Below are 27,491 nucleotides of genomic sequence, written 5' to 3'. Positions count from 1 at the left end.
GCTATAGGCTACAGTGTCAATCACCCAATGCTCTCCCTTCTTGGACACTCATGAAGTCCAGCTGTAGGTCTCTCTTTCCCACTGTTTCTGAAACTGCTGATTCACACTGAGCCTAGGGACAGGACCTCTCTTTTATACCAAGCCCTTCAGCCAATCAGTGTGCAGCTCAGGTCCTGTCAGGTCCATAGCAACAAAAATCAGTGGGAACAAAGTAATGTGACTTGATTTCTGAAGGTCCTGTCAGTTCAGTACACACAGCAAAAACATCTATACATACCTTGGTTGTCAACCCCTTACACATGCTCAGCCTCCACTCAGTCAAGCTTTTCCTCACTATGTGTGTGGGTTGTGCAATGAGAAGAGAGGGACAAAGAATCCCCATTCTCAGACTCAAAGGGGGGTCTCAGCAATGCCCCCCACCCCTATCAAAAATATCCAGTAACAACATGTAGAGCAGGTCAGAATCTCTGCAGTTCATCTCAGACTTCTCAGTACACTGCATGGAACCCCTCCTTTATCTAATGGAAGGTAGCTGATGGTAAAGACTCCTACCAACCTCGCACAGCCATTCATTCAAGTGTCCATCATCTCTGGACTGTTTTTGATCTGCATGCTGCCTTCATAAAAGGTAACCAAATTATGCAATTCCCCTTTATTTTGGCCATACACAGGTTCCCCTGATCTTCCCAACCTTGCAATATTTTACTATCAAGATGTTTGTGGGTAAAGGGGCATAACCTGGATAAGGTATGATGCAACGAAAAAGCCTTTTGAGTTACTGACCTTGAGGTAACACTTTATACTCTAGTCACAGCGAGAGCTGCATTCATAATGATTGTGGTTTTCCTGTTAGCATAGTATGACAGTGACACACTTAGAGTCTAGCTGTTAGGTTAGTGGAAAGATGTCTGACAGTCGAATGGAACAAAACCACTGTTTGCTCCCAAAGGACAGCTAATACAGTCACATCAAGAGAAAACAAAATTACTCAAATCAGTAAAAAAGCAGTAATGCAATATTTTTTTTTGTGAAATATATGAAAGTAAAGACTAAAGAGACGTGAAGACATTTATTTGCAATATGACAATGATTTAATATGTGTATTATATTTGCTCACACAAAGCCTTGCACAATATAATCCGTTTGTACCATAGATCTCCCCGCCACTATCCCTTCAGTCAACATGCATCATTAAAATAGCCGTCGTCTTCACCTTTTTTTTTTTTCTTAAAATCTCTGGTTTTACAAGTTGATGCAACTCATTCAAGAAATCCCTTCACTTAAAGGGACATGAACACGTGTAAAATACAGAATAAACATCTCACATATAATGCTCTTTATCTGTTAATCATTTACCAAAAATCTTTACATTCTCAATAAATATCCCCATATAAATTCCCTTATTAAAAAAATTGCAACAATAATGACCTCCCTTTCTGGGTGACGCAGATCTCATACATGCGGCAAAGCAAACATACAAAAGAATAGAAGAGTCCTAGATACCAATATAGTAACGGACAAGAGGCAACGGACAGAAGATGCAGAGACTAAGGATTCATTGTATTGCTTGCTGAGCTCAGGCCTGGCAGCGATTACTTGAAAAGTGTGACCATACTTCTGTATTTGCACTAAATGACCACTCCTGGAATATAGCAGACGGCTACTTTTCGACAAAGACAGCTATTTTGTGTGGAGTATCTTACTAGAGATGTTCATGAGCTGGCGGTCTCTGCTGAATGGTTAAGGCCCCCTGTCCACAGCAGCGATTTCACCGGCGGTAAATCGCCGGCGAATCACGCCGTCTGAAGCTTTCCATAGCATTGCTATGGAAAGCGCCAGCCCGTGTCCACGAGCGGAGAACTACTGTGATTCTCCGCTCGCGGCCAGCAATTTGCAACATGCTGCGAATTGCCCCAATTCTCCGCAGTCAGCCTATCTATCAGATTAGGCTGACCGGTGGAGATTCGTCTGCGGCTCCAGCTCCCGGGCGGCGGTTACCGCAACGCCCGTAGACAGGGGGCCTAAGGGTGTGTTCACATGTTGCTTATTTGCTGTGGATCTGCAGCAGGTTTTCCCCTTTCAATTGAATTAAAATAAAAACCTAGATGGAATCTGCTGTAGATCTACACCAAAATCTGCAGCAGATCAGTGACATGCGAGTGCACCTTAAAGAGAATTTCAACATTTTTTTTCCTTCTTTTTTTGCCCTATGTCTTGCCATAGAGACATGAAAGATATACTACGAGAGCGGTCCATGAGCCGGGACAATGAACAATGACAATCTCAAGAATGCAGAGGTCTCAAATCTCAATTTATCTAAATTTCTCTCTGGGGACCTCCATTTGAAAATGAATTGGTATAGGAGCTGTTGGGGGTTTAAGCTTACAGACGCGCAGCCATTGTTTTTAGATTCCATGTTTTTATGACAAATCACAAGCTAATAAGAAGTGGTGTCACTCAGTGCTTCCACGATATGAACCATTAACCCTTTCCAATCAAATTTGTTGTCCTAAGGGGCTTACTCTGCTTCTGCTCTTGGGGTTTTTTGCCTTCCTCTGGATCAACAAAACAGGAGGCTAGACAGGCTGGACTAGATGGACATTGTCTTCATTCAGCCTTACGAACTATTTTACTCTTTTTCTGCCGTTATACAATGGCGCTATCTGCTGGCTAAAGCCAGTACTGCATGAGGTGACACGTTAAATAGGCTCCGACAGCAGGGAGGCTGGCAATATACAGTAAGAGAACCCCGACGGATGTCCTCCAACATCGGAGCTGTACAGCCTTAAATTATAATGTCTTCAGGAGGTCAGACAGTGGATTGGAAAAGGTTAAGTGTGAAGTTGCCAGCTGCCTCTTCTACTGTAAAGAGGGTGGTCAGTGATTATATACATAGTGTCATGACAGGGCCCTCAAAAACAGTTCAGGGAGCCACAGCTACAGGAGGGGTAGATGGTGGGACAGACTGTAATGCCTGCATGCACTTCTGCAGGAAAAAAAGGCCTCTGTCTGCTACAAAATAAAAACACATGTCCACATCCCATCCCAAGATATTACAATTCTGCAACTGTGTTTTGTAAATAAAACTCTGCAACTTTCTAATTGACTTTGCATTTCAACTCCTCATAACTAATAACGGACATGTCTGATAACAGGGAGCAATAGACTGGGGCTAACAGTATATGTCGGCTGATATTGCAACTTTCTAGGTCAGTGATTCCCAATTGGGGCACTGTGGCCCCCAGGCTTGGAATAACTCAGCCAACTTTAAATGGGTTCTCCAGGCACCACCAACCAGGGTTAGAGGGAAAGCGCTGCTCTGACCCATGTAGTGGCCATTGCTTGTAATTGCAGGCGCAGCTCTCATTGGAATCAATAGGACCCCAGCCTGTAATTACAAGCACAGCTCCCATTGATTTCAATAAGAGCTGCGCCTGCAATTACGAGTGCCAGACACTACACAGGGCTTTCTCACCAACCCCGCTGTATCCTGGCGGACGCTGCCTGGAGAACCCTTTAGGCTGGGTCCATACAGGGCAGATACAGTGGACATTAAAGTGGATGAGATTTTGAAAATCTCATCTACAAGCTGTGAAAAAAATCTACATAAACCTGTGCGGGATTTTACACGCAGTGCAGAATTTAATTCAGTGTATCAATTTTATCGCCGCTTCTGCTACAGAATTCACCTGTTCTCAATGAGGGGATGAATTCCGCACAAAAATATGTGATAAAACCCACAAGAAAAGGTAGACATTCCGCAGCAAATCAGCCCCATGGGGACCCAGCCTTAGGACGCATTCAGACGACCGTATACCGGCCGATATACGGCGTCTCTCTCTGCAGGGGGTGGAGGCTGGAAGAGCCGGGAGCAGTGCTCTGAGCTCCCGCCCCCTCTCTACCCCCCTGCACTATTTTCAATGAGGAGAGGTGGGAAGGGGGCGGGGCTAATTCATGGGACTTAGGCCCGCCTCCGTCTCACCTCCTCTCATTGAAAATAGTGCAGAGGGGCGGAGAGTCGGCAGAGAGGGGGCAGGAGCTCAGATCACTGAATGCGCCCTTACTGTATGTTTTGCGTGGCAAAATCTGCAACATTTCTGCAAAAGACACAGAGTCAAAATATGCACCATTGGTGTGGATATGGACTCTGAAATCAGCTGCGCTTCCACAGCTGACTTAAAACATACCATGCTCCCTCTCACCTCCGAAGTCTTCGTGCCTCTTTCACTGGGCTGAAAGGTTGGAATACACTGATCTAGGTACAAGCAATTAAGAGCTACCATCTTGTCACTGTTAATCACCTAATCATGATAATTCAGTCTTCACAGCAGCTGAAAACGTTTTTTTCTTAAGGCAGCTTCCCGATAAGATTATTGTTTACTCCATATTTGGTCTATGTTTTACAGACCAGAATATGGAGCAAATATAAAATTTAGGTCTATACTCACACGGCCGTGTTTTTCAGGACCACGTTTTAAAAACACAGCATTCGCTATTTTTGTCTGTTTTTGCCTCTATATTTGCATTCATTCATATTATTGTCTACTGGGCAAATACAGATCAGTATTTGCTCAGTAGAAAATAAAAGCCATGACTGCAAATACAGATCAGATAGCAATAAAATGTGGTTGCTGTCATCTGTCCCACGTCCTTATTAAGGATACATATTACAGTCATGTAACAATATGCTTGTCTGAAACTGACCTAAAGCAAAATCTCATCTGCTTACATCTACTGTCTGATATGAGAACTTCAATATTTCATTACTATTGTTTTTCACAGTCAAGTTGCAAAAAAAAAAATAAAAAAAATTTGCATATAAAAACAGTGAATATAATATGTTGCTTTCTGATGATAAAGTCCCTTTGATAAACCTAGAATCCTAATCAATCCTTGAAAATATTTAGCAAGGTATCTCTAAGAATGTCGCAAGAATTCCAAGGCAGTAAACTCTTTCTTTCCCTATCTTTTGACCACCAATGATCCACTGACTGTTTCAAGTAGTGTTAAGTGTCCCTTATAAGACAAAATGTAACAATTGAGATGTAAGATACAAGGTAAACCTGTTCTGTAAAGCCGGAGATAAAAGGAACGCTCACTAACTGCACCCCCTTCCCTCTCTCCACCATAAATAAGTGGCTGATTACTCAGAAATCATTGCTCTAGCACTGGGGATCAGTGGCTATCTTCTCTTCTTGGCGATCAAAAATGCTCCCCTTAAGCGGTGGGACGCTCTAAGCCCTGCAGTCCTGGCATGAGGGTGCTGTAAACCATCATAATGAGGCCCTTCCCTTTAGATTTTTGTAAGTAGCACCCCATGTACACCCTTTGATGTAGGGGTTATTCATCAGAGTAAAAACGTACCGAACGCTATTATTAATGCAAGACGCAAGATTTTAAAAGACATTGAGCGTTACGCCAAAGTTGTATAAATAGAACACAGATTCTTCAAAAAGAATCCAAATAAGTTACAATTTTTCTCAGTATAATTCAACATAAAATGAGTCTCTTTGCAAATGCTTTGCTTTAAATATTTTTAAGAACATCCTCCAGTCACATTCAAAACTGCATTCACAGCCAATATTATAATAAGGAGTTGTTCTTGCTGGACAGGGTAAGTAGCAGACTAGTGAACCCAGCTCTGAGTGTGACTGGAGCAGAAGATGTAATGGAACTCCAGAATGGTAAGGGAAGCTAAATATTTACAAAGTAACTCTATAGATTCCAACTCTTCACCAGAATAGAATATAAACGCTAATCCTGAGGAGGGAAGGAGGAAGACGTTTTGGAGCAGAGTTCCAGTTTGCATTCTCACTCAACACGAAAAAGTCACTTTTCTTCACATCCGAAAGGCTGGTAACAGAATATCACTTTATAGATCCATCATAAGCCTGACTGTCCTTTCCCCTAATAACATACATCATCAATATAAGGGACACCCTGAGCTGAAGCGGCAAATCATCACATACAATGCCGCAGTTTGACAACCTGTAACTTTAATAAAGAGCCCGAAGGTAAAAACAGGACAAAAAGGTCAAACGGCAAAGCACAACTCAACTGAATGCAACTCCAAGACGCCTGCCAGGACCTATTCTGCACTTCAAGCAGCTGTTTGGTTCCCTAGAGGCTGCAGGTAAGTCAATGTCTGCAAATGAGAGTCCAATACATTACTTGTCATACACTTCCAGGTCTCATCCAGTTTCCAAGTAGTGTATGGAATACAGAGCGAACCTCCTACTCCTCTCAAAGACCTGCATGATGCCTGGAATGGGGTCCTAACAAAAACAGTGTTCCCCAGGGAATACCCTCTTTCTACCACCTATCGTTTGTACCCTGGTAAAATACATATATTGTATATATTATATATATTTTAATTCCTTATTTCTCAGCTACAAATTTTGCTCTATAAAAATAGATGACTCTTTTGCTAAGAAACAGGAGAGTTCAGTAGATTTTTCTTCCCATCTTCTTTGTGTTCTCTTGCTGTACACATCTTTATAAAACTACAAAGGTTAAAAATCGCACATATAAATTACTGCTGGAATGGAGCAGGAGTCTCGTATCACGCTGTAACTGGGTTATAGAGGGTCCGATCGTCTGAGCAGAATTAGGATTTGCTGCATGAGATGCCCTCTATAAAGTAAAGGGAGGTACCAGCACATATAGTGTTACCATGCTGTGCATCTGTTACTAGGACAGTGGACTTGAAATTAGGTCATCGGCAGGAGACGAGAGCTCACTGGGGTGTGTGCAACTACTACATACCCCACAAGGGTGTGGTGTAATGAAATAGCAGGTGTAGCCTTCACCAAGTCCATTTACCCAGTCCAAAGCAGAAAAAGCCCAAGGAACTTCTGCATGGCATACTCTGTTTTCTTGGTGCAGAGATGCTGACTTATGAGTCTTCTTGGATTTTCGGACTTGCCAAGATAGGTTAGTGACAAGCAAAGCACACTAGTTGCATATAGGGCAAGCTAGATTTTAAGACCCTAGCCACCAGCACTTTAGGAGTAACAAAGAACTCAATGGATCAGGTCTATTCTGGCAATATGCCCCACTGATCACTGGAATGAGCGGGCTGCAACAGTCACTTGAGCGCTGTGCCCCCTCAATTGATCTTTGCTGATTTTCGTCTGCTTCAGGCAGCCTCATAGAGGTGTATAGAGCTTTCTATGCACCTATATGCGGGCAGTCTTCAGCCAAAAACCAACAAAGACAGCTGAGGGGGGCACGGCACTGCAGCCCCCTCATTCCAGCCATCAGAGTTGAGATCTCAGCAGCTGGACCTCCACTGATCAAGACTTTTGACATATTTCTATGACATATCAAAAGTTTGCTGAAAGTGTAGTTACTCTTTACAGGGGTTGCCTAGTCTTCAGTAATGTATGCTTAATCTTTGCATAGTGAAAAGTTGTGCAACTCTTACATAATTTGACTTTACTATTTTCTCAACTTGCGGTCAGTGAATAAAAACACATCCTGGCTTTCTTGTTCATGCAACTGCTATTTTTTTTACAATACATCAACATGCGCAAGACCAATCAGTCTATAGGTCAATGCTACAGTAGTTTGCCTAGACTCAAGCTGCAGATGTATGAGCACGCCTAGGTGTCTGAAAAAATGTCCACATTTACTGACAGCAGACAGAGCTCTTGACATTGGTGAGGAAGTGAAACACAACAAGGCTGATTTTTCATAAGAGGAATAATTTTTGTTGTGCACCACTTCTTTACACAACTGCAACAAATGTATCAAATATCATGCAACAGTTTTATACATTTGTCACATTTTGATGTGGCGAAGGGAAAAAAAAACTGCTGTTTTTGGCCTTCTTCTGGATTAACATTGTAGGGAACTGGATGGTCTTTCTTCTGCCTTATATACTATGTTGCTATATAAAAACAGACTTCAATTAGGTCTTTCATAAATCAGCACACAAAAAGTACAGCACTGAAGTGGGCCTGCACAAAAAATATATGTGTTTTTAAAGTCACAAATGATAAATATACCCTAAAAACATACTCCAACTAAACCATTGATGTTTCCCTGACAAACAATATAATACTGGACATTACATAAAAGAGTCAAAATCAGGTGCCAGAATACGGAAAAAAAAATCAGGCACAAACTTGCAAAAGAATTAAAAAGGCACAAATAATGCCAAAAATAGTCACAAAACAAATGATTAACCCATTCCATTCCCCTGTCTGACGTCTTCCTACATTCTGATTGAAGCTTGTACAGCTCCAATGTCAGAAGACGTCCGACTGGGTATTCTTACCGTCTATTGCCATCCACTCCTCTGTCGGAGCCTCTCTGGCGCACAAACACTGGCTTTATCCAGCAGATGGCACCGTTGTATAACAGCAAAAAGAGAGAGCCTTTTAGAAAACCCTGAATCCAAAATTGGATTGGGAAGGGTTAATTAGCCCTAGAGTCTATTAGAAAGTTGCAGAAGTTTTCATTATACAAGGATTGAGCTTTGTTTACAGAAGACTGGCCTTTTGACGGGTTCCTTATATTAACAGATGCCTTTAAATGAATAGAGATTCCAGTGCTCCCAGTCACATGATCCAAAAGGTTTCAATGGGAGAACAGCTCTAAGCGGCAAGCCACATGCCCATATTGTTCATTTATGTCCCTTGCAATAATGGTGGCAATACCGCCAACTAAAATTACCTTGCCCGTTTTACTTTGTGATTCAAGGAAGGCCTTGATAAAGAAGCAGAATAAAAAAAGTCTTAAGTGGTAGTATGCCAAATCCATTTCCTTCTTCTAAAATATAACATATCCAAAATCAGACTGAAGTTACAATAAACAGAGCAGGGTAGACCCTATAGTAGGAGTTACAAAAGCGCATTTCCAAAGAAAGCTACAACTGGGATCTGAAAAAGCCAGGACTCACAGAAAGGACAGCAAACTCTAGGCTAAGCCTAAAGGGTGGACTTAAATACATGATCTATTGCATAAAACATGATACCGATGGGACAAATTACACAAAAAGAGGGTCACAGGACACGAGCCGAACGCTCGATATATATGAATAGCCGATACTCTGAATTCCTCATCCGCTACAGTATAAAAGCTTCAAGTCAGATTTATGTATAAAAATGAGGCAGGATGGAGCGACGTCCTGTACCCCTACAATAAGATTTTCCATATCTAGTGCAGTAAACTCACAGTGGAAAACACTCCGAACATTAAAAACAATTGAACCTTTCCAGAAACCTCTAAACATTTGGGTTTCTCACGTCCATTACTCCTGATTCTTAAACCAAACTCAAATTTCACTTGCAAGTTCACAGAAAGCAATTAAAAAAATAATTGCTCCCCAGCTAATGCCTGCAGGAGTCACCTAAACCATGTCCAAGTGCAGTCTCGTAATCATTAAAAAAGAGAGAAAACTGATTAAAATAGGAGAGCGGGATAACGAGCGGTATGTGCTGGAAACTCGTTAGTTTGGGCTCTACTTGAAATCAAGGACTATGATAGGCTGAGCACAAAGGATTTAAAGAGTACCACCTTTCACAGTACAACATACTAAAATCTCTAAGGAAGGGTGAGTAATAGAACCACAAGTCTCAGCATGCCCTCGGTGACTGCTGGAGAGCCAAAGGTTGCATAGGCCTGCCGTATTACATACGCAAATAAAAGCCACAATGCTGTGACAGCACGTTCCTGGTGGGCAGGTCAAACCTTTCAAGTTAAATGCTTTCCTTCCAAGCAGCCAAGGGGTTAATTAAGGCGAGATATGCGATTGTCCGCAGCAGCCCTTACAAGATCTTAAAACTTCTCACTCCTGAGCAGGAGAGAAAAGGAAAGGGGGGTATTCACAGCATCACTAGTTAGTGCTTCCATGCCAAAGTTACCACACCCCCCACCCCACTCCCATAAGCCCTTGCAGCACCAAATGGTTCGTATGAATAGAGAATGGCTAATTGCTTGCAAGCCCACAAGTGGCGTTCTGTAGCACAGAACCCACGCGTTCTGGTCTCTTCTGGGCTATCTCTAGTCTGTGAACTGGAAGATAGTGTCGGGATTATTGCTGTCACTGTGGCTGGCTGGCTGCACAGTCTTTGATGGAGAGGTTTTACCATGGGAGTGGGAGGAGTGGGAACTCTCGCTGGAGCTGCTTCGGGTCTCTGTGCTTGTGCTGGTCTTTTTCATCATCCTGCGCTTGGCCAGGGGGGCCTTATCAACGTTCTGGAGGAGGAAACCTTCCCGCTTGTACTTGTTGAAGGCCTGCGGAGAGAAATAAGTTTAGCAGCTTTATGAGATAAGCAGGCAGGGGCCTGTAGAGCTCAACAAACCTGCCGCTTCCTCCCGTCACAGCGCAAGCAACAATGGAGACCATTATTGGAGTAAAACCTCCAGACCCGTGCCTTCTGCACAGTACTAGTTATTATACTGCAATCCCACTGTATCCTAAGCCCTGCCATAGCTGCCGTAACCTGCCCCTTGATACCACCAATGTTCTGATACTAGGACGCTGGTTGTAAAGAGCAGACAAGACAACATATCATAATGGGATGTAGGACATTGTGTTGTAAACATTTTGTCATCCACAATGGCCGTCATCTAGCTATATAATGTAACCTTAGATGTAATCTTACATGAAATGTGGCTTTCACATGAGTGTGCACCGATGCTCCGGCTGAGCCCAGGACATCAGGGGTCATGAGTGGGTTGGAGGATAACTGGCTGCCATTCTGAAGCCATTCGTTATACCTCAGGGTAGACATCTTGATTCTTTTATTTGGATCTACAGTAAGAAGCCCTGGGGAGAAGAAAAAAAAAGTTAAAATATGCAGAGCAGTATCTGGGGATGTGCCCCGGGTGCAAAGATAAATAATAATATAAAGGGGTACAAGACGAAGAAAACTTACATTCAGCTCCCTCTCCACTGTATTCCTCCACCTGCTCTTCTTTTACTGTTCTCGATCCCGCTTTCCCCTTCCCTATCCTGCCTTTACTTTGGCTGGCCTGATACGGGCAGCAACTCATAGATGCTGACTAGCAGGGGAGGGACTCTCCGGTCAGGGGAAGAACAAGTCCTGTCCTCTACTTATGGCTCCTTCTCCACTGCCGTATCTAACCAGGCTGCCTACATGACCTTCCATATATAATCCTAGGGGGTCACATTTCATCAGAATGGTTGGCACAGTGTTCTCTACTTTGGTGCTGACTAGAGATGAGCGATCTTACTCGTTTAGGGCGTTTTTGCACTCGAGCACCGCTTTTTCTGAGTAACTGACTACTCGACCGAAAAAATTCGGGGGGGCGGCGTGGTGGAGCGGGGGTAGCAGTGGGGAACAGGGGGGAGCTGTCCCCCCCCCCCCACACTGCAACCCCCCCACTCACCCCCGGCGCCTCCCGAATCTTTTCGCCCGAGTAGTCGGTTACTCGGAAAAAGCGGTGCACAAACGCCCTAAACAAGTACGTTCGCTCATCTCTAGTGCTGACTGATTGGGCTTCACCTGCAGGGGCTTACTAAAAAGGTGAGTGTGAGAGATGTGTTGGAGGTGCCAAAATGCAAATTGTTGTAAACCAGAAAAATTGATAAAGTCTTTATGGTGATGGTGGGCAGAGACTTGCTGTGTGGTCATCTGAACTGCGACCAAGATGCGATGTTAGTATGTCCGGAGATGCTGCCAAACAAGGAGAAGAGTCCTAGGAGTGGTGAGACCACTCAAATCTGTTGAGGTTGTGCAGCATGGACTTAAAAAGTCTTCTGGACTAAATATTGAAAATTGATTGTGGATTTGCATTCTGATGAAAATGACACACAACAGTTAAATGATGGGAATGATGTTATGTCTTGTTCTGTGCATGAAATACCTATAATCTGTGGTAAAGTTACACAGTCTGTAAAGATGAATGCAGTGTGTAAACAGGCTGCTACAGAAACTGCAGCCAAAACACATGAGGGCATTAGTTCTCGTGTGTGCGCCTATAGGTCATCGTTAATAATAGCAAAAGGATCACATGCGATACGTGTACTATGGTTAAAGGCAATCTAAAAGAGTGGCGTTTCCAGTCCAGTTTCCTGTGAAACCAATAGAATTGCTAATGGCAAATGTCTGCTGGACATGAGTGTAACAAATGTGATATGGTGAAAATGGGAGAACTCAGCGATCCTCTGCTGCAGCTGTGACAGCCGCGCCGGAGGATCCCTGCATCCCAGAAGTGATGCGAGGGAAAAATTACATTTGCATGCAGTATGCATGTGTGTCTCTCTCAAGACTGGAGCTATAAAACATGTTTTGGACAACAGAAAGTTGTTCACATTTTAAGGGCTGGCTTGTTCCTCCTAAATTCAAGAAAGCAAAAAAAAGACTAAGACTATTGTAAGTATGAGGTCTACTGTTTTTCTCCCTTTTATGTTATAACTAGAGATGAGCGAGTGTACTCGCTAAGGCAAATTACGCAAGTGAGTATTGCCATTTTCGAGTACATGCCGGCTCGTGCCAAAGGATTCGGGGGCCGGAGGGGTGAGCGGTGAGTTGCGGGAGTGAGCATGGGGGAGGGGGGGGGGGGGGGGGAAGAGAGAGATCTCCCCCGTGTTCCTCCCCGCTGTACTCGAAAATGGCAATACTCGCTCGAGTAATTTGCCTTAGCGAGTACGCTAGCTCATCTCTAGTTATAACAGTTTTGCTTGTATTTGTATGTCATTTAAGAATTTAATCTAACGTCATATGCTTGGCAAGTGCATAAGCAATATATACTGTGTTTTTTACTGTATACCATTCTATGGAATAGCATAGTCTACTATGCTATTCCATAACTTTTGTTGCAATATACCAAAGTATACATGTCTAATGAAGCCAAAAGGACACCCTTTTGACTTGCGCTTGACGAATGGATCAGGGTTAGTAATAGCAAAGTCTGACCAATCAGCTTGCAGCCCTTAATGAGATGGTACAAGGACTGTGCTCTATCTGTAATGGACGGGGCTCTTTACTTAATCAAGGCTGCAGTATCCTGATTAAATGTATATTCATACCTGGTTCAGCTCTGCATCTTTGACTTCTAGGTCACAATGTAGGTGGATATGTACCTTGTATTAAATCCTTTGCTTCCTGGGACACATTTTTCCAGCTTTCTCCTTCAAAAGAGAAGTCACCATGCTTAATTTTCTTCATGATTTCCTCAGCGCTGGTGCACATTAGGGTCTTCTCATGACACTGGAAAGGCACCTGACCCGACAGCATTGTATACTGAGAAAGAAAAAAGTTTGGTATCGTGTTAGCCAGTAGAGCAAGAGCAAGATGCGATTGTCCTCCGTAAGATAAACCAAGTAATCTTGTAGATATGATGCCTTTAAATGGCTAACAAAAAGACATGATGTTATAGCGAGCTTTCAAAACTACTTAAAGTTAGCCTGAGGAAAAAGCCTAAATAGGTTTGAAAGCTCACTATAACATCATAACTTTTTGTTAGCCATTAAAAGGTATCATATCTACAAGATTACTTGGTTTCTCTTACGGATACTGAGAATAAGTTACAATTAAATTATCTAACAAAAACTTCAGATTTGTCAGGCCTTTTTTTTTTTTTTTTTTTTTTAGGAAAAAAGGAGTTCAAAACGGCTATACATAAGGGGAGTACATACTTATTTAGTCTGACGGCCATAATGTAAAACTGTGCTGCTGGACGGGACCCACCATAAAGTTTCAACAAAGGAGTACATTACAAACTTAGAGCTTTATGCTGCATTTTATCAAACTTTACAGTTTAACTCAAGAGCTCAGAGAAGTCTGTACCTTAATATGAACTTGGCGTGCAAGTTTATCACAGTCTACCCCCCTCAACTTACTAAAATGACTCCAAGACTCCACAGGTCACATGATTCATCGTAACCATTGGCGTTCAAGAGCTCTGGTGCGGCGTAATGTAGAGTGAAGCAGGGGGTTTTAAGCGGCTGGTTATCTGGTGGTTTTAACCGTGCAAACCCGAAATCTATTATTTTTATTTCTGAATTGTCGCTTTCATCTGTGAATAGGAAATTCTGGGGGCAAATTAAAAAAAAAGACAAATCAAACAATAGGAAACATGAAAAGTTCAATAGTGGTACATTATAAATCTGTCAGAGCACACTGGGGAGTTGTAGTTTCTAGTTTTAATACAACTGGAGAACTTTAAAATTTGTGCTTTTCTGCATATTATAAATAGAATCAAAATTCTGTGTTGATTATTAAGTTCATTAACATATCTTAACCCTTTAGTGACCACAATACACCTTTTACTGACCTCTCTAATGCGCTTTAAAATGGCATATACATCTTTTTAAGGTCGTGGTTTTGCTAACTACTAACAGCCGGGCTCCTGCTCTAACCACCAGGAGAGGAGAAACCTCAAATTCTGGCAGGTTAATCCCTTACATGCCACAATGAATAGTAACTGAAGCATGTAAGCAGATGACGGGAGGATGTGATTCCTTCTATCACCCATTAATACCCCACAATGTGGTTAATAGTGACTGAAGCGCTTTTTCTGATACACAGCTCCAAATATACAACTTCTCCCCATATAGTCAGGTAGAGATTCCTCTAGCTTTGACTACAGACTGAATTTCATTACGCATCTTGGAGGAGACTTGGAGCTCGGTATCACAAAACACAGATCCAACTCCTATAACGATATACATAAAAGTAATCAGCAGAGACATTCGGTCCCATACAGGTCATTCCGTATATAAACTGGTACCTCTGGTTTCAGGTCCCTGTGTACAACACCCACATCGTGCATATGGCTCACTGCTGAAACCAGTTTGCGCATGATGTGGCTGGCTTCAGACTCGCTGAAAGATTTCTTCTTCTTGATACGCTCAAACAATTCTCCTCCTTTCAATAATTCCATCACAAGAAATGTGTGAAGCTAAGAAAATGTACAGAAGAGAAGGGATGAGAAAATCCATACAAACCACTGCAATTTATCAGTTATCCACAGAATACTTGACAAATGTCTGATGGAAAGAGGGGGCCTAATTGGTGTGATCCCTCTCTGATCATGAGAAGGGGCAGGGGTCTCAAGTCTCCACCTATGAATGAAATGGCAGTCATGCATGAGTGCTTCGGCATCATTCATCTCAATGAAATTGCCAGAGATAGCCAAGCCTAGTGGCTAGAATGCAGTCTTAGGCTTCCTACACACGCGGATGTGAGGAGTTTTTCTACAGGACTCCATTCAAAAGAATAGGGTTCATATGTATGCAAGATTTGTATCGGAATGCACAAATCTCGCCCGATTTTTTCAGCCATGTGAAAGCGGCCTTAGATTAACACATTACATATCAGGTTTAGGAATGTACAGTGTTACAGTTTGTATAAGTCATCATATAAACTCCAAATTCATTTACATGCATAAATTAGTTGGCTCATTCCTGCAGTTTTGGACAGCATATATTTTTTTCCCATAAGGGGCTTATACATGAGTATGCATTTTAGTTGCAAATTTTAACTTTTATACAATTTTTCCCTTATAATGATTATGTGTATAAATTATAAACTTGTAGGTTTATACACATTATGCTGTGCACTCACAAAATGTGGTATCTTAGTAGCCATTGTGCAGTTTATGTTATTAACATAACTGTGGATGACAACTAAACATTGCACGGCTTTGGTTTCTGTGCTAAAATAGAGGACTTCGGCACATATGATCTTTGCACACCTGGATGCATAATTTTTTACATTGCTTTTGAGTGCAAACCTCTGTTTTAAGGCATTTTTTAAAAAAATATTTCCGTTTTGTCACAAAGTTACATGAAAGTGAATAAGACAGCGGGTTCAGCCTCTGAGCCTATTCCATACTTTTCCTTCCGACTTGGGAAGGAGTTAAGCTGGAAATAAAAAAAAAAAAAGTATATAATCCAGGTATTACACACTTTTAAATATAAGATCACTCATAAACCCTATATATTTCTTGAAAGCAGACAACTTGGTCATTGTAGCTGTCTTGGCCAATTATGGGGCGCAATCATCGGGCAGAGGGAGTTCAACCACTCAGATGCCTGTGGCATCTAAGGAATTAAATGCCCAGATTCAGAACCAGCTCTTATCCTGGCTGATGCAGGTGGGGGTCAGTTGTGCATCCTTTTTTTACATTGTTATTGATTGTAAGCCTCTGTTTTAATGCACTTATGTTTTTAAAAGTTATTCAATACATTAAATAGTAAAATAAACGGTTCCATAAAAAATACAACTTTTCTTGACAATGTGCCAGGGGTCAACATTCAGTAAATACACGACTATGGGTGATTTAGTACGATTTTTTTTTTCATTTTGTATTTTAGGTTTTATTTGTAAAATGTTAAAAATGTGGGGGGGGGGGGAAAAGCTGTCCAGGTTATCAGAGATGAAAAATAAAAGAAACCCCATCAGTGAAAGTAATAAGGAGCTTGAAATCCATGCAGACATGGTAAGTTACACAGCTGAGAGTTTGGCTAGCTTTAATATAGTTACCGTATATGAGTCTTTTGGAAGCTATATGGATGGACTGGACCCTAGACTGATACATAGTAACAAACTATCAGGACAGGGAGAAATTTGTGCTACTGATGAGTTTCGCTCACAGAGGATTGTCCAGTTTGGATACAACTAGAAGTGCAGGTCTGAAAATCTGACACTAATTTTATGCTTATGTTCCACTGAATGGCGAAGTTTTCCTCATTATATATTTAACATGGTTCTTTCTACTCCGGTTTTTGTAGCAATACGTGGCAATGTTCACTTACCTGGTCATGGTGAACATCATGCAGCTTCACTATATTTGGGTGCCCCTCACACAACTTCATTGCGGTTATTTCTTTCTGGGTATTAGTCTCCATTCTAAATACAGAAAGACATAAAAGTGAAAATATAGATCTCCTCTGTCCTATTTAACAGAGGAGCTAAAAAATAAACCCAGGATGCTGTCATAGCAGTAATGGCCGCTCTCACACTTACCGCTTTTTACAGCGATTAGCGCAGCATCCCAAACGCCATGCTAACCGCGGTACAATGTCGCTATTGATTTCAATGGGCCTTGCAGACCAGTGCTCGAACATGGCGTTTCTAATGCTGGGATTTTTGAGCACTATCTGCTCTATTTTCAAGCATTTTAGGACATTTTTAGGGCACCTAATAACCCAGAACAGTGATGGGTACATTAAAAAACGCTGTAACAAGCTCACACAAGCGCTTATAAAAATGCTGCATTTTTCAAAGTAGCGTTTTTTGGGGCGTTTGCCTGCATTTTACTGCATATTTTGTGCAGTAACAACCAAGGCAAAGCAAGCTGAAGATGTTACTATTTTTCCCCCTTTCTGGTAGTATAGCAAGCAGCATTCAAAACGCTGTATACAGCGTTTGTAATGCACCCCATTCATCCATTCATTTTAATGGGCGGTGCAGGGCATCAAAAACGCACTGAACGCCCAAAAATAGTACAGCGCTCGTTTCAGTGTTTGTTATAAACATTGCGCTAAAGCGCTTGTCTGAGAAGCCCCAATGAAATAAGTGGAGGCTTATGCAGAGTTTTTAGCGGAGGTGTAAAAAGACAGAAGGCCTAAGGCTTTCTCTATCTTCTACCAGGGTCTTATTAATTCTGCTGTTGCTGGAGTCCCAATGAATATATGACATTACTTAGGCTAAGGGCTCATTCACATGAGTGTATATGCATCGCATATTTACACACTTTTTTGCAAGTGTGATTCCCATGAATAGAACCTATTGACTTTAATGGGTTAATTCACATTTGTGTATTTTCGCAGTGTATTTAGTCTGCATTAAAAAACAAAAAAAAACAAAAACAAAAAAACTCAGCACGTCCTATCTTTGTGCATATTTCTGGGCCAAAATATTGCATTAAGTATATGGTGCGTGTAAATATGGCGCACAAAAACTGTATTCTTGCACAGCATATGTACACGACCAAAGCCCGCAATTCACTCGTGTGAATGCACCCCATCACCCGAGTTGCAGCACGTATCATATTTCAGAGCTGCACTCACTATTCTGCGGGTGGGGTCACGGTGTACATGCATTAGATTATAAACTGTAAGTAAAGACCAATTCAAGATAAGAAATGTCTTATTTACAAACTGGCTAAACTTTTAATGTATACAATTCTAGACAAATTGTAAAATAAATTCATGAGGGGTTTGGGCTGTGACAACCTCTTAAGCTGCCTGTCCACGGGAGTTGCGATATCCCGCGGTGGAGATCTGCCATGAGAGCCGCTGCTTGGGAGCAGGAGCCAGCCTACGGATCTCCGTGGTGAGCCTATCTAACACATAGGCTCACCGCGGAGAATCGCTATGATTCTGCGCTCGTGGACAGGGGGGCTGCGCTTTCCATAGCAACGCTATGGAAAGCATGCACTGCATTCCTCGGGGGCCGAATTATCGTCACAGGGGAACGCATTGCAAAAACGCCCGTGGACAGGCAGCCTTAGAAATGTATAGAGGCTGGTTGTCTACAGTAATAGCTGTTACTGTAGGAGAAGGTGTGTTGGTCTGCTGAAAACTTTTGAAAATCCACAAAAGTTCAAAAGCACCATAGTAAATTACAGTTTACTGCAACATTGTAGTTAATGAAGGCTTTTATTAGTTGCATCAGAGGTGCCTGATGCGATACCCAAAAATGCTTTCTTTGATTCTATTCAGGGTGTTGAATAACTCTGAGACTGCAGTAGCCATCAAGGCTACCTTCCCACATACAGGTAACGGCTTGCAGCTGAGACTCCGCTCATTGGCAGCAGCAGCAGCAAGAGCTCATTGGCAAGATCGCACTTTCATTGGCAGCTGCTGCTAAAAGGTGTATCAGTTACAAGCTGGCACCGGTATGCTGGAATGCACCCTTAGGCCTGATGCCCACGGCCGGGTCAGATTCCGACTGCAAAATCTCGCTGCGGAATCAAACCCGACGCCCCCCAGAGACCTTATACTCGCCTGTCTGGATCTGCGGTGAGACAGCTCGCATGCGCAGTGCAGCGCATGACACTCACAGTGGAAGTATTGCGGGACAGGCGGCTTCCATTAACTGCAATGGAAGCAATCCGTGCGATTTTCCAAACAAAATAGAACATGTTGCGATTGTCCCCCGCGAGCGGAAAATCGCAGTTGATTTCGGCTCGCGAGCAGGGGAGAATCGTTTACCATGGCATGTCTATGGAGGGACGTTGCTGCGGAATTCGCGGCGGGTGTCCGACCGAGAATTCTGCAGTGATAATCCATCTGTGCGCATTCGGCCTTAGGACAGTCTCACACAGGTCTTTGAAAACACTGTAAAATGTCAAGTTTTTACAAACAGTGTTTGTAAATGCATTCAACTGCATTTTTAGCGCACCCCATCATAGTACTGGGTGATGTGGTGTGTTAAAAACGCACTAAAATGGAACAGACAGCGTTCGATTAGCATGGCGTTAGAAACGCTCGTCTGAGAAGCCCCACTGATATCAGAAGCCCCACTCGTACGAGAACCCCCACTGATATGGCCTTAAAGTGGCATTTTGTGTTGAATTTGGATTAAACACTTGTTATATTATTTTGAGGTATTTAAATAGTTCTTGTTTGAATGTTTTTGTAAACAGCTGAAAGTTTGAAAATTTGACAAGTCTAGTTTGCAATGGGGGCTGAATTATTTTAATTTTATCTGTAGCTATAGAACAAGTGCTAGAAAGATTATATACTTGTCTATTAATTAGACAAACCTTCCTCTGAGAGCACATACCGTAGTTTAACCTCTGTGCAACCAGCAAAGCCCATTATCTACACAAAACTCCACACATAATGCTGAAGTATGGTGAGCCAATGATTTCCTTCTTTTTACAAGGTATTGTGTGTCTGATGACAAATTAATTACATTACTATTATCTTATACAGTGAGGTCAGTAACAACCTCTCAATCGTGATATACCGTACAAGCTGGTTGTCAGCAGAAACAGAATAGCTGTTACTGTAGCATAAGGTGAGTGGTACAAGGTAATTCATGTAGCAATGTATTTTAGTACTTTATGCTAAATGCTTGTTTCCCCGCCAGGTTTACAGTTGGGGACACATTTTCTTTTACCCACATAAACTGTTTATTGGATTTATGCCCCCCCCTTGTGTAAACTCAGTTATTGTGCCAGTAAGACTGCCCTGAGTAGCCCACCCCTGGCTGTAAGTCCCATTATGATGTCCCTTGGTCACACAGACCTTTGCAGCACTTGGGCAACGTACCGTTTACTGATTATTTTCACAGCATACTCCTGGTTGGTTTTTTTGTGCAAACATTTTCGGCAGATGGAGAAACTGCCCTCGCCCAATGGCTTCTCCTTGAGATCGAGCTCATAGTGCTGATAAAAGGGAGAGTCCTGCCAGGAAATGAACGGCATGCAGTTCACAAGTTAGCACTTAACAGGAAAAAATATTGGAAGGTTTATTCCACACAAAAAAAAAAAAAAGAGATACGAGTCAAGACAATTTGTAGGGGGAAACACTGGAGCAAAGTAGCACATCCTGATGCCCTAAGGAGGTAGACTGATTGTGTGAAACTTATAGGATAGATGAGGGAATTAAAATGCAATCATCACTTAGTTATGTCTGCTTCCAGGAAAACCAGGTGCTTTTCGCAGGGCTTGTCATATAGGTTTCCAAGACTCCTAAATAGCATATTTGCCCATATGTATATGTGCATGGCGCAGTCTTAGGGCAGCAGAAATGCAGTCCTAAGCTCTCACTCATGACCTGAAGGTTGCAGGTTCAATCCCCGCTTGGTTCAGGTAGCCGGCTCAAGGTAGACTCAGCCTTCCATTCTTCCGAGGTCGGTAAAATGATTACCCAGCAAGCTGGGGGGTAAAAGATGACTGGGGAAGGCAGTGGTAAACCACCCTGCAAAAACAGTCTGCCAAGAAAACATAACGATTTGACGTCACCCTAGGAGTCAGTTGGGATAAAAGGGTTTTATAACCCATTCCCTGACTGGTATATCCCTTGCAGCAATGCTCTCAGACTTCCTCTTGATAGTCGGAACTATCAAAACTGTAGCTTGGCTAGAGTGGCCACATAAGACCACTGAGACCAAGAAGCTGTTTAATCTCTTGAAGATCTGCACCAATCGCGGTGAAACGCGTTGCGTTTTTATGATTTGAGCTTGAGACTCTTAGATTAGATGCTGTAACACTACCTATGAATACCTGTTGTTTACACTAGCTAATTCTGGCTCCCAGAACTGCAGCAATTATACGCTTATTATCTGGAGACCATGAAGATCATTCGTTAGAGTCTATTAACCTGAGCCTGAAACATGACCATTGAATGACTGTTTCTGGCACTGAAACACTTTTTTGAGTAAGACTATCTGTTTTGGGTTCTAATCATGAAACAATACAGACCCAATGAGAGATACTCTCTTCTATATGTCTGAGTGTTAGGTTTGTTTATGTTCGGCCCTTGTGGGAGCGCTTCTAGCTTCGGGCAATAGAGCGCTATTCACGCAGCAACTGTGCCTGATAGATGCGTGTGTGTTTTTAGGAAGATTTCTAATAAAATTGTTCTTAATTCATTAGTCTATTCTGTGAAAGGGTCCTCTTAAGAAAGAGGTTTTCCTGCAGATGAAGTGCATGATAGTGGAAAGATGTCTGCACTTGTACCTTCATCATAGCACTCCTTGCTATGTTTGTGACTCCTGGACGCTCCGATCCCAGGTGATACTGAACAGTGTCTGCAATGGCAGCATTGGGCTTGAACAGGATGGAAGGAGCAACAAAGGAGTAACCCTGCGTATAACAAGAAAAAATACCTCTATTCAATCCTTTATAGCCAGAATATTGAGACTGCAGTAACTGTTATGTATTAATAAAGTGCATGTACAATATGGGGAATGTGACCATAATAAAGATGGAATATGTAATCATCACATGTAATGGAATATGTAATCATCACATGTGTAAATACGGCATAGACGTTAAAAATAAAAAGGATAAAAATACATTGCAGCTGTTCCTGCACTCTTGAAAACATTCAGATATCTTCAGAGACACTAAAAATGCAGAAATCCAAAGCAAAAAACATGTCGCTTTAGTTTAATTAAACGAGGTATCTTTGGTGTTCCTATGCCAAGGTGCAAGATTCCAAAATGTGTCGTTGTCAACTGCACTATAACACAGCAAAGAAGTGTCTGGAGTGATAACTCACACTTATTAAGATGAAGCAGAGCTTCTTTTTATTGCTCAGTGCCGAGAGACATCAGAGCTCCATGGGAAGCATTTATAAGGACCTCATTCAGACGTGGTAAAACAGAGCATAATTTCCGATCACAGCTTTACCGTCCATGTACACAGTGAATCTACATAACAGCTTGAGGGGCTTTGTAAATAATTACATTACTTATCCAGCAGTCTACTCTAGAACTTCAATCCCTATTCTGCTGTACGTACATTACTTGTACTTATGCCGAGTTATACCCTGTATTATACTCCAGAGCTGCACTCACTATTCTGCTGGTGGAGTCACTATGTACATACATTACATTACTTATCCTGTACGGATCCTGGTACTGATCCTGAGTTACATCCTGCATTATACTTCAGAGCTGCACTCATTATTCTGCAGGTGGATTCACTGTGTACATACATTACATTAGTATCCTGTGGAGTATAATACAGGATATAACTCAGGATCAGCACAGGATACGTAATGTAATGTATGTACACAGTGACTCCACCTGCAGAATAGTGAGTGCAGCTCTGAAGTATAATACAGGATGTAACTCAGGATCAGCAGAGCTGCACTCACTATTCTGATGGTGGAGTCACTGTGTACACACATACCATTACTTATCCTGTACTGATCCTGAGTTATATCCTGTATTATACTCCAGAGCTGTACTCACTATTCTGCTGGTGGAGTCACTATGAACATACATTACATTACTTATCCTATACTGATCCTGAGTTACATCCTGTATTATACTCCAGATCTGCACTCACTATTCTGCTGGTGGAGTCACTGTGTACATACATTACATTACTTATCCTGTACTGATCCTGAGTTACATCTAGTATTATACCCCAGAGCTGCACTCACTATTCTGCTGGTGGAGTCACTGTGCACATACATTACATTACTTATCCTGTACTGATCCTGCGTTACATGCTGCATTTTACTCCAGATCTGCACTCACCATTCTGCTGGTGGAGTTACTGTGTACTTACTATATCATCATTTAACTATATCCAGGTGCTGGATGTCTTGCGCGTTGGACATCCTAAGATCATGTGATAATTCTAAATATAAGTGCTAAAAATTAAAGGGCTTCAAAATCTGCAGATATCATATTAGGAAGCAATCAGTGCAGCCGGCAGATTTACATTGTATTACAATCCTATTGTAATAATACACTGAATCGCACCAAAGAAATATAAATGTCATCCTTCAGCCTTTTTTTGTCTACAAATCAAAAATATTAACCCTAGATGCACTGCTGGATATTAGCTCATTGTCTGGTGTAAGACATCTTATTCTGCAGCTCGTTACCTGAAATATTCGGTCAGCATTCATGGGGAGAGCCGCTGGAGAGTAAGTGGGATCCATTTCTGTAAACTCTTCTGCAAAATTCCTCACATCAAGCTCATCCTTGATGACGGGTTTAAATGGAGCAAGGACTTTCTTTGCTGCTAAATCCTCCCAATTCAGGGCCTGAAACATATTGGACAGCAAATAAATAATTGCCTAATTGGTAATAGAGGTCCTAATGCTGTGGCCACCGGTGGCTGGGGTTACAGAAGTAGCTGAATTGTCTGTTCTTTGGTGTTGCCCTAATCACTTTTATACGAGTTACGCAAACATCATACAACAAACAGTTTGGCTGTTTCTGTAATCCTAGCCAACGGTGGCTGTGAGCCAAGATGGGGTTGTAGACCCCATATGCGGTGATATGGATGGGTCCCAGAGGTAGGACTTGCATCTTTTAGACATTTATGGCATGTCCTGTATATATCATAAATGTATGAGGTGGGAATACGCCTTTAATTTAGTCAGAAAAATACAAAATTCGATTTACACAGAAGCAGTCAATGCAGAGTAAAAACTGAGAGTGACCACATTGTGTAAAAGAAAACTGTATAATAAAAGAAGAAGGGCAATCCTGTCTTTAAAAAGATTAAAAATAGTCAAATCATCATGTGCAGAATACATACAACCCCAAGTGCTGCAGCAATTAAGTAATGTGATAGACCCTTATTTCTAATTTAAGGACTCTTTAGGGACGGGGTCTGTTCCACAGGATTTGCACTTCAGGAATCTTGTGCCAATATTCAAAAGGGATTGATACTGAAAATTAGAGGCCGGTGATGTGAACCTCTATTGTGGTAAAAGGTTTGAAGGTTTTCTAAGAGATGCCATCCTGGAGAACCTCAAGGAAAATAAACTTATTATTTCATATCAGAATGGGTTTAAGAGAAATCAATCCTGCCAGAATAATCGGACTAGCTTCTATGAGAAGGTAAATTCTAGATTGGCGTGGTAAGAGTTGATAGATGTCAAATAGCTTGATTTTTCCTAAACCCTTGACACAGGTTGGTATATATAATGTCACTTTAAAGCTGCTACACTTGTTGGTCAATGCTGTGCAATTAACCAAATTAGACGTAAGAATCGCATGGTGCTCTTTCACAACTGAGTCCTGTCATATGTCCATGCAAAAGATTAGGGTCACATATAGGGAGTGTCTAAAATCAGGAAACACAGCATAATAATTAGAAAGCTGTCTCTTCGCAGTGGCACAACATAATGTGCACGTACATTGTGTGCAACATTGCAGTTTTCATTTTGCACCACCTGCTGTGCATTCATTTCTGCAAAGCAAGGGTTGGACCAAAATGTTCACTACACACCTGGATGAATTCTTTGGGGGTGGGGGGAGGGGCAAGGGGTAGTTTGAAAAATGTTTTATTTTTATTTTAGTTTTTTAGTGGGTGGGGTGGGGTGAAGCTGTACTGTCATGTCATGGGCTTTGCAAATGTGATATGGCATCTGAAATAATTCAAAAGCTTAGCTCCTAAACCCTCAGCCCTGTCATTCTTCCAGACAGTGGTTTACTACCACATATGGAGTATTACCTTACTCAGGGAAAACTGCATAGCAAATTGTGGGTGCTTTTTCTCCTATTGCTCTTTGAGGATATTACGAAATTTGGGACTTTGGCAGCATGAGATTGGAGAAACTGAAATTTTTCATCTGTATTGCCCAAATGTTAACAAATTCTATAAATCCCCATTAGGTCCTAATGCTCACTACATCCCCAGATAAATTACTTGAGAGGTGTAGTTTCTAAAATTAGGTCACTTTTGGGGGGCTTCCGTTGCTCTGGGGTTCTGCACTCCTTCCTTTCGGAGTCCTGTTGTGCGCTCAAACAGCACCTCAAAACCACATTTCCATATTTAGAAAAAAATCATATAGAAAATAGTGGGTTGGTTTTTATAAAGTTGCCCCTCGTGAAAAATCTGGGGCTAAAACGTATTACTGTAAAAGATGTAAATTTTCACTTTCACGGCCCAATTCTAATAAATTGCACAAAACACCTGTGGAGGTCAAAATGGTCACAACATTTCTAAATACCGGTAAATTTCTTGAGAGGTTTAGTTTCCAAAATAGGATCCTCTGGTGGAAGTTTATGTCTTTCCACCAGGCAAACCTGAAATGTCGCCTAAAGAAATAAAAAAAAATATCGGAATAAAAGGACGGCTTCCAAATCCACAAAGTGCTCCCTCATCTCCATGGCCTGGGTTTGCGGCATGTTGGAAAATAGCTCCACATATTGGAGATTTCTAAAAACTGCAGTTTCAGGGTAATATTGAAATTTGTTTCTCTTTTAACTCCTGCTGTGTTACTAGAAAAATGAATTAAAATTGAAAATTTGCAAAAAAATGTAAAGATTTTTTCAAAACTCAAAAAACTTACTACTATACTTAGAAGCCTATGCCAACATAGAGTAGACATATGGTAAATATTATGCATTAACCCCTTAGTGACCAAGCCTGTTTGCGCCTTAGTGACGGAGCCAAATTTTGGAAATCTGACATGTGTCACTTTAACATAGAATAACTCCGTAAAGGTTTTGCATATCCAAGTGATTCTGACAATGTTTTTTCGCCACGTATTGTATTTCATTTAGGTGGTACAAATAGACCAATAGAATTTGTGTACATTTATTAAAAGTGCCAAAATTGGGAAAATTTTGAAAGAAAAAAGAAAATTATCATTTTTTTTCACATTTTCAACTGCAATATCTCAAACATACTGTGCAAATTTTTGATGCGATATATAGATTTCCATCTGTTTACTTTTTCTTGACACACATTTAAAAGAAATTTAGTTTTTTTTAACCATTTAGGAGACGTACAAATTTAACATTAATTAATTAACATTTTGAGGAACTTTTTTTTTTCTACACCAAGCCAAGATTGCAAAGGCTCATAGGCATCAGAATGATGGATACTTCCACAAATGACCCCATTTAAAAAAATACACATCTTAATGTATTCAGTGATGGGTGTCAGGAGTATTTTGCCCCACAGTTTCTTTTCAGGAGTTAATGCAGTTTTGGAGGAGAAAAAAAAATTCATATTTTTGCAAATGTCATTTTAAAAACGGTTTTTTTCTATAGTGCACATGAAAATGAGAATTTGCACCCCAAATTGGATACCCCTGTTTGTCCCATGTTCAGAAACATACCCATTGTAGCCATAATCTTCTGTCTGTATGCACAACGGGGCCCAGACCAAATGGAGCATCAAACTTCAACTGTCTTAACTTTTACAGGATCACCATTATCCATTGGATAACGGCAATCACAAGACCAGAGATCGCTCACTGCTACAGGCTCTCTACTACCTTTAGTAGCCAGGAGCAAGAAGTTTTTAAATTTCCTGGGCCCTCCCCAGCTGCGGTGCTTGCGCTCGCCATTTTGGCAACGGGCGCATCTGTCGAAGCTGGGGGAAGGTCAGAGGATAAAGATACCATCGGGGGACATTGCCAGAGGCCTTAGGTAAGTAATTTCACCTCCCCTCATTGATCGGATCTGTGACAGGAGTTGAAACTAACTTTTTTTTAACTTTTACATAAACACTCTTCAGGTTCTCGGCTACGTTTGGTAGCCAGGAGCAGAAGGATTTTAACCCCTTAGTGACGGCCCTATCGTAAAACTACGTCCTGCTGTTGCAGGACGTGTATGGAGGGAGGTAGCGGCGCTATTTCCCTCCATACAGCGCGGGCGTCAGCTGTTTATTACAGCTGACACCTGCGAGCAATAGCTGCGCTCGGCCATTCGGCCGATCGCGGCTACTAACCCTTTAAATGCCCCGAATGCTGTTCGGGGGTCCCGCACGGCCCCCCCGCGGTGAGATCGGGGGAGCCGTGCAGGTGTCATGGCAGCCGGGGGCCTAATGAATGGCCCCAGGGCTGCCTTAGCAGACTGCCTATCAAGCCATCCACACAGGGTGGCTTGAAAGACTGCCTGTAAAAAAGC

The 27,491-nt window shown here is 41.9% G+C and overlaps 1 protein-coding gene across 1 annotated transcript in view; it reads right to left on the bottom strand.

Moving 5' to 3' along the window:
- Nucleotides 1-1,056: 1,056 nt before the first annotated feature.
- The window catches only part of RPS6KA5 (ribosomal protein S6 kinase A5), a 66,218-nt gene continuing 39,783 nt past the window's right edge, over nt 1,057-27,491 (bottom strand). The window contains exons 9-17 of the mRNA XM_066607562.1: nt 23,501-23,662; nt 21,616-21,741; nt 20,204-20,337; nt 16,736-16,829; nt 14,707-14,877; nt 13,817-14,008; nt 13,058-13,217; nt 10,614-10,777; nt 1,057-10,242 (exon numbers count right to left, since the gene is read on the bottom strand). Of these exons, the coding sequence (XP_066463659.1) occupies nt 10,009-10,242; nt 10,614-10,777; nt 13,058-13,217; nt 13,817-14,008; nt 14,707-14,877; nt 16,736-16,829; nt 20,204-20,337; nt 21,616-21,741; nt 23,501-23,662 (1,437 nt within the window). The 3' untranslated portion in view covers nt 1,057-10,008. The remainder of the gene's footprint in view (nt 10,243-10,613; nt 10,778-13,057; nt 13,218-13,816; nt 14,009-14,706; nt 14,878-16,735; nt 16,830-20,203; nt 20,338-21,615; nt 21,742-23,500; nt 23,663-27,491) is intronic.

This window comes from Eleutherodactylus coqui, chromosome 6 (genome assembly GCF_035609145.1).
Source record: "Eleutherodactylus coqui strain aEleCoq1 chromosome 6, aEleCoq1.hap1, whole genome shotgun sequence".
Taxonomy (NCBI): domain Eukaryota; kingdom Metazoa; phylum Chordata; class Amphibia; order Anura; family Eleutherodactylidae; genus Eleutherodactylus; species Eleutherodactylus coqui.
The sequence above is the reverse complement of the archived record's forward strand: the minus strand, read 5'-3'. Positions and strand labels throughout refer to the sequence as shown.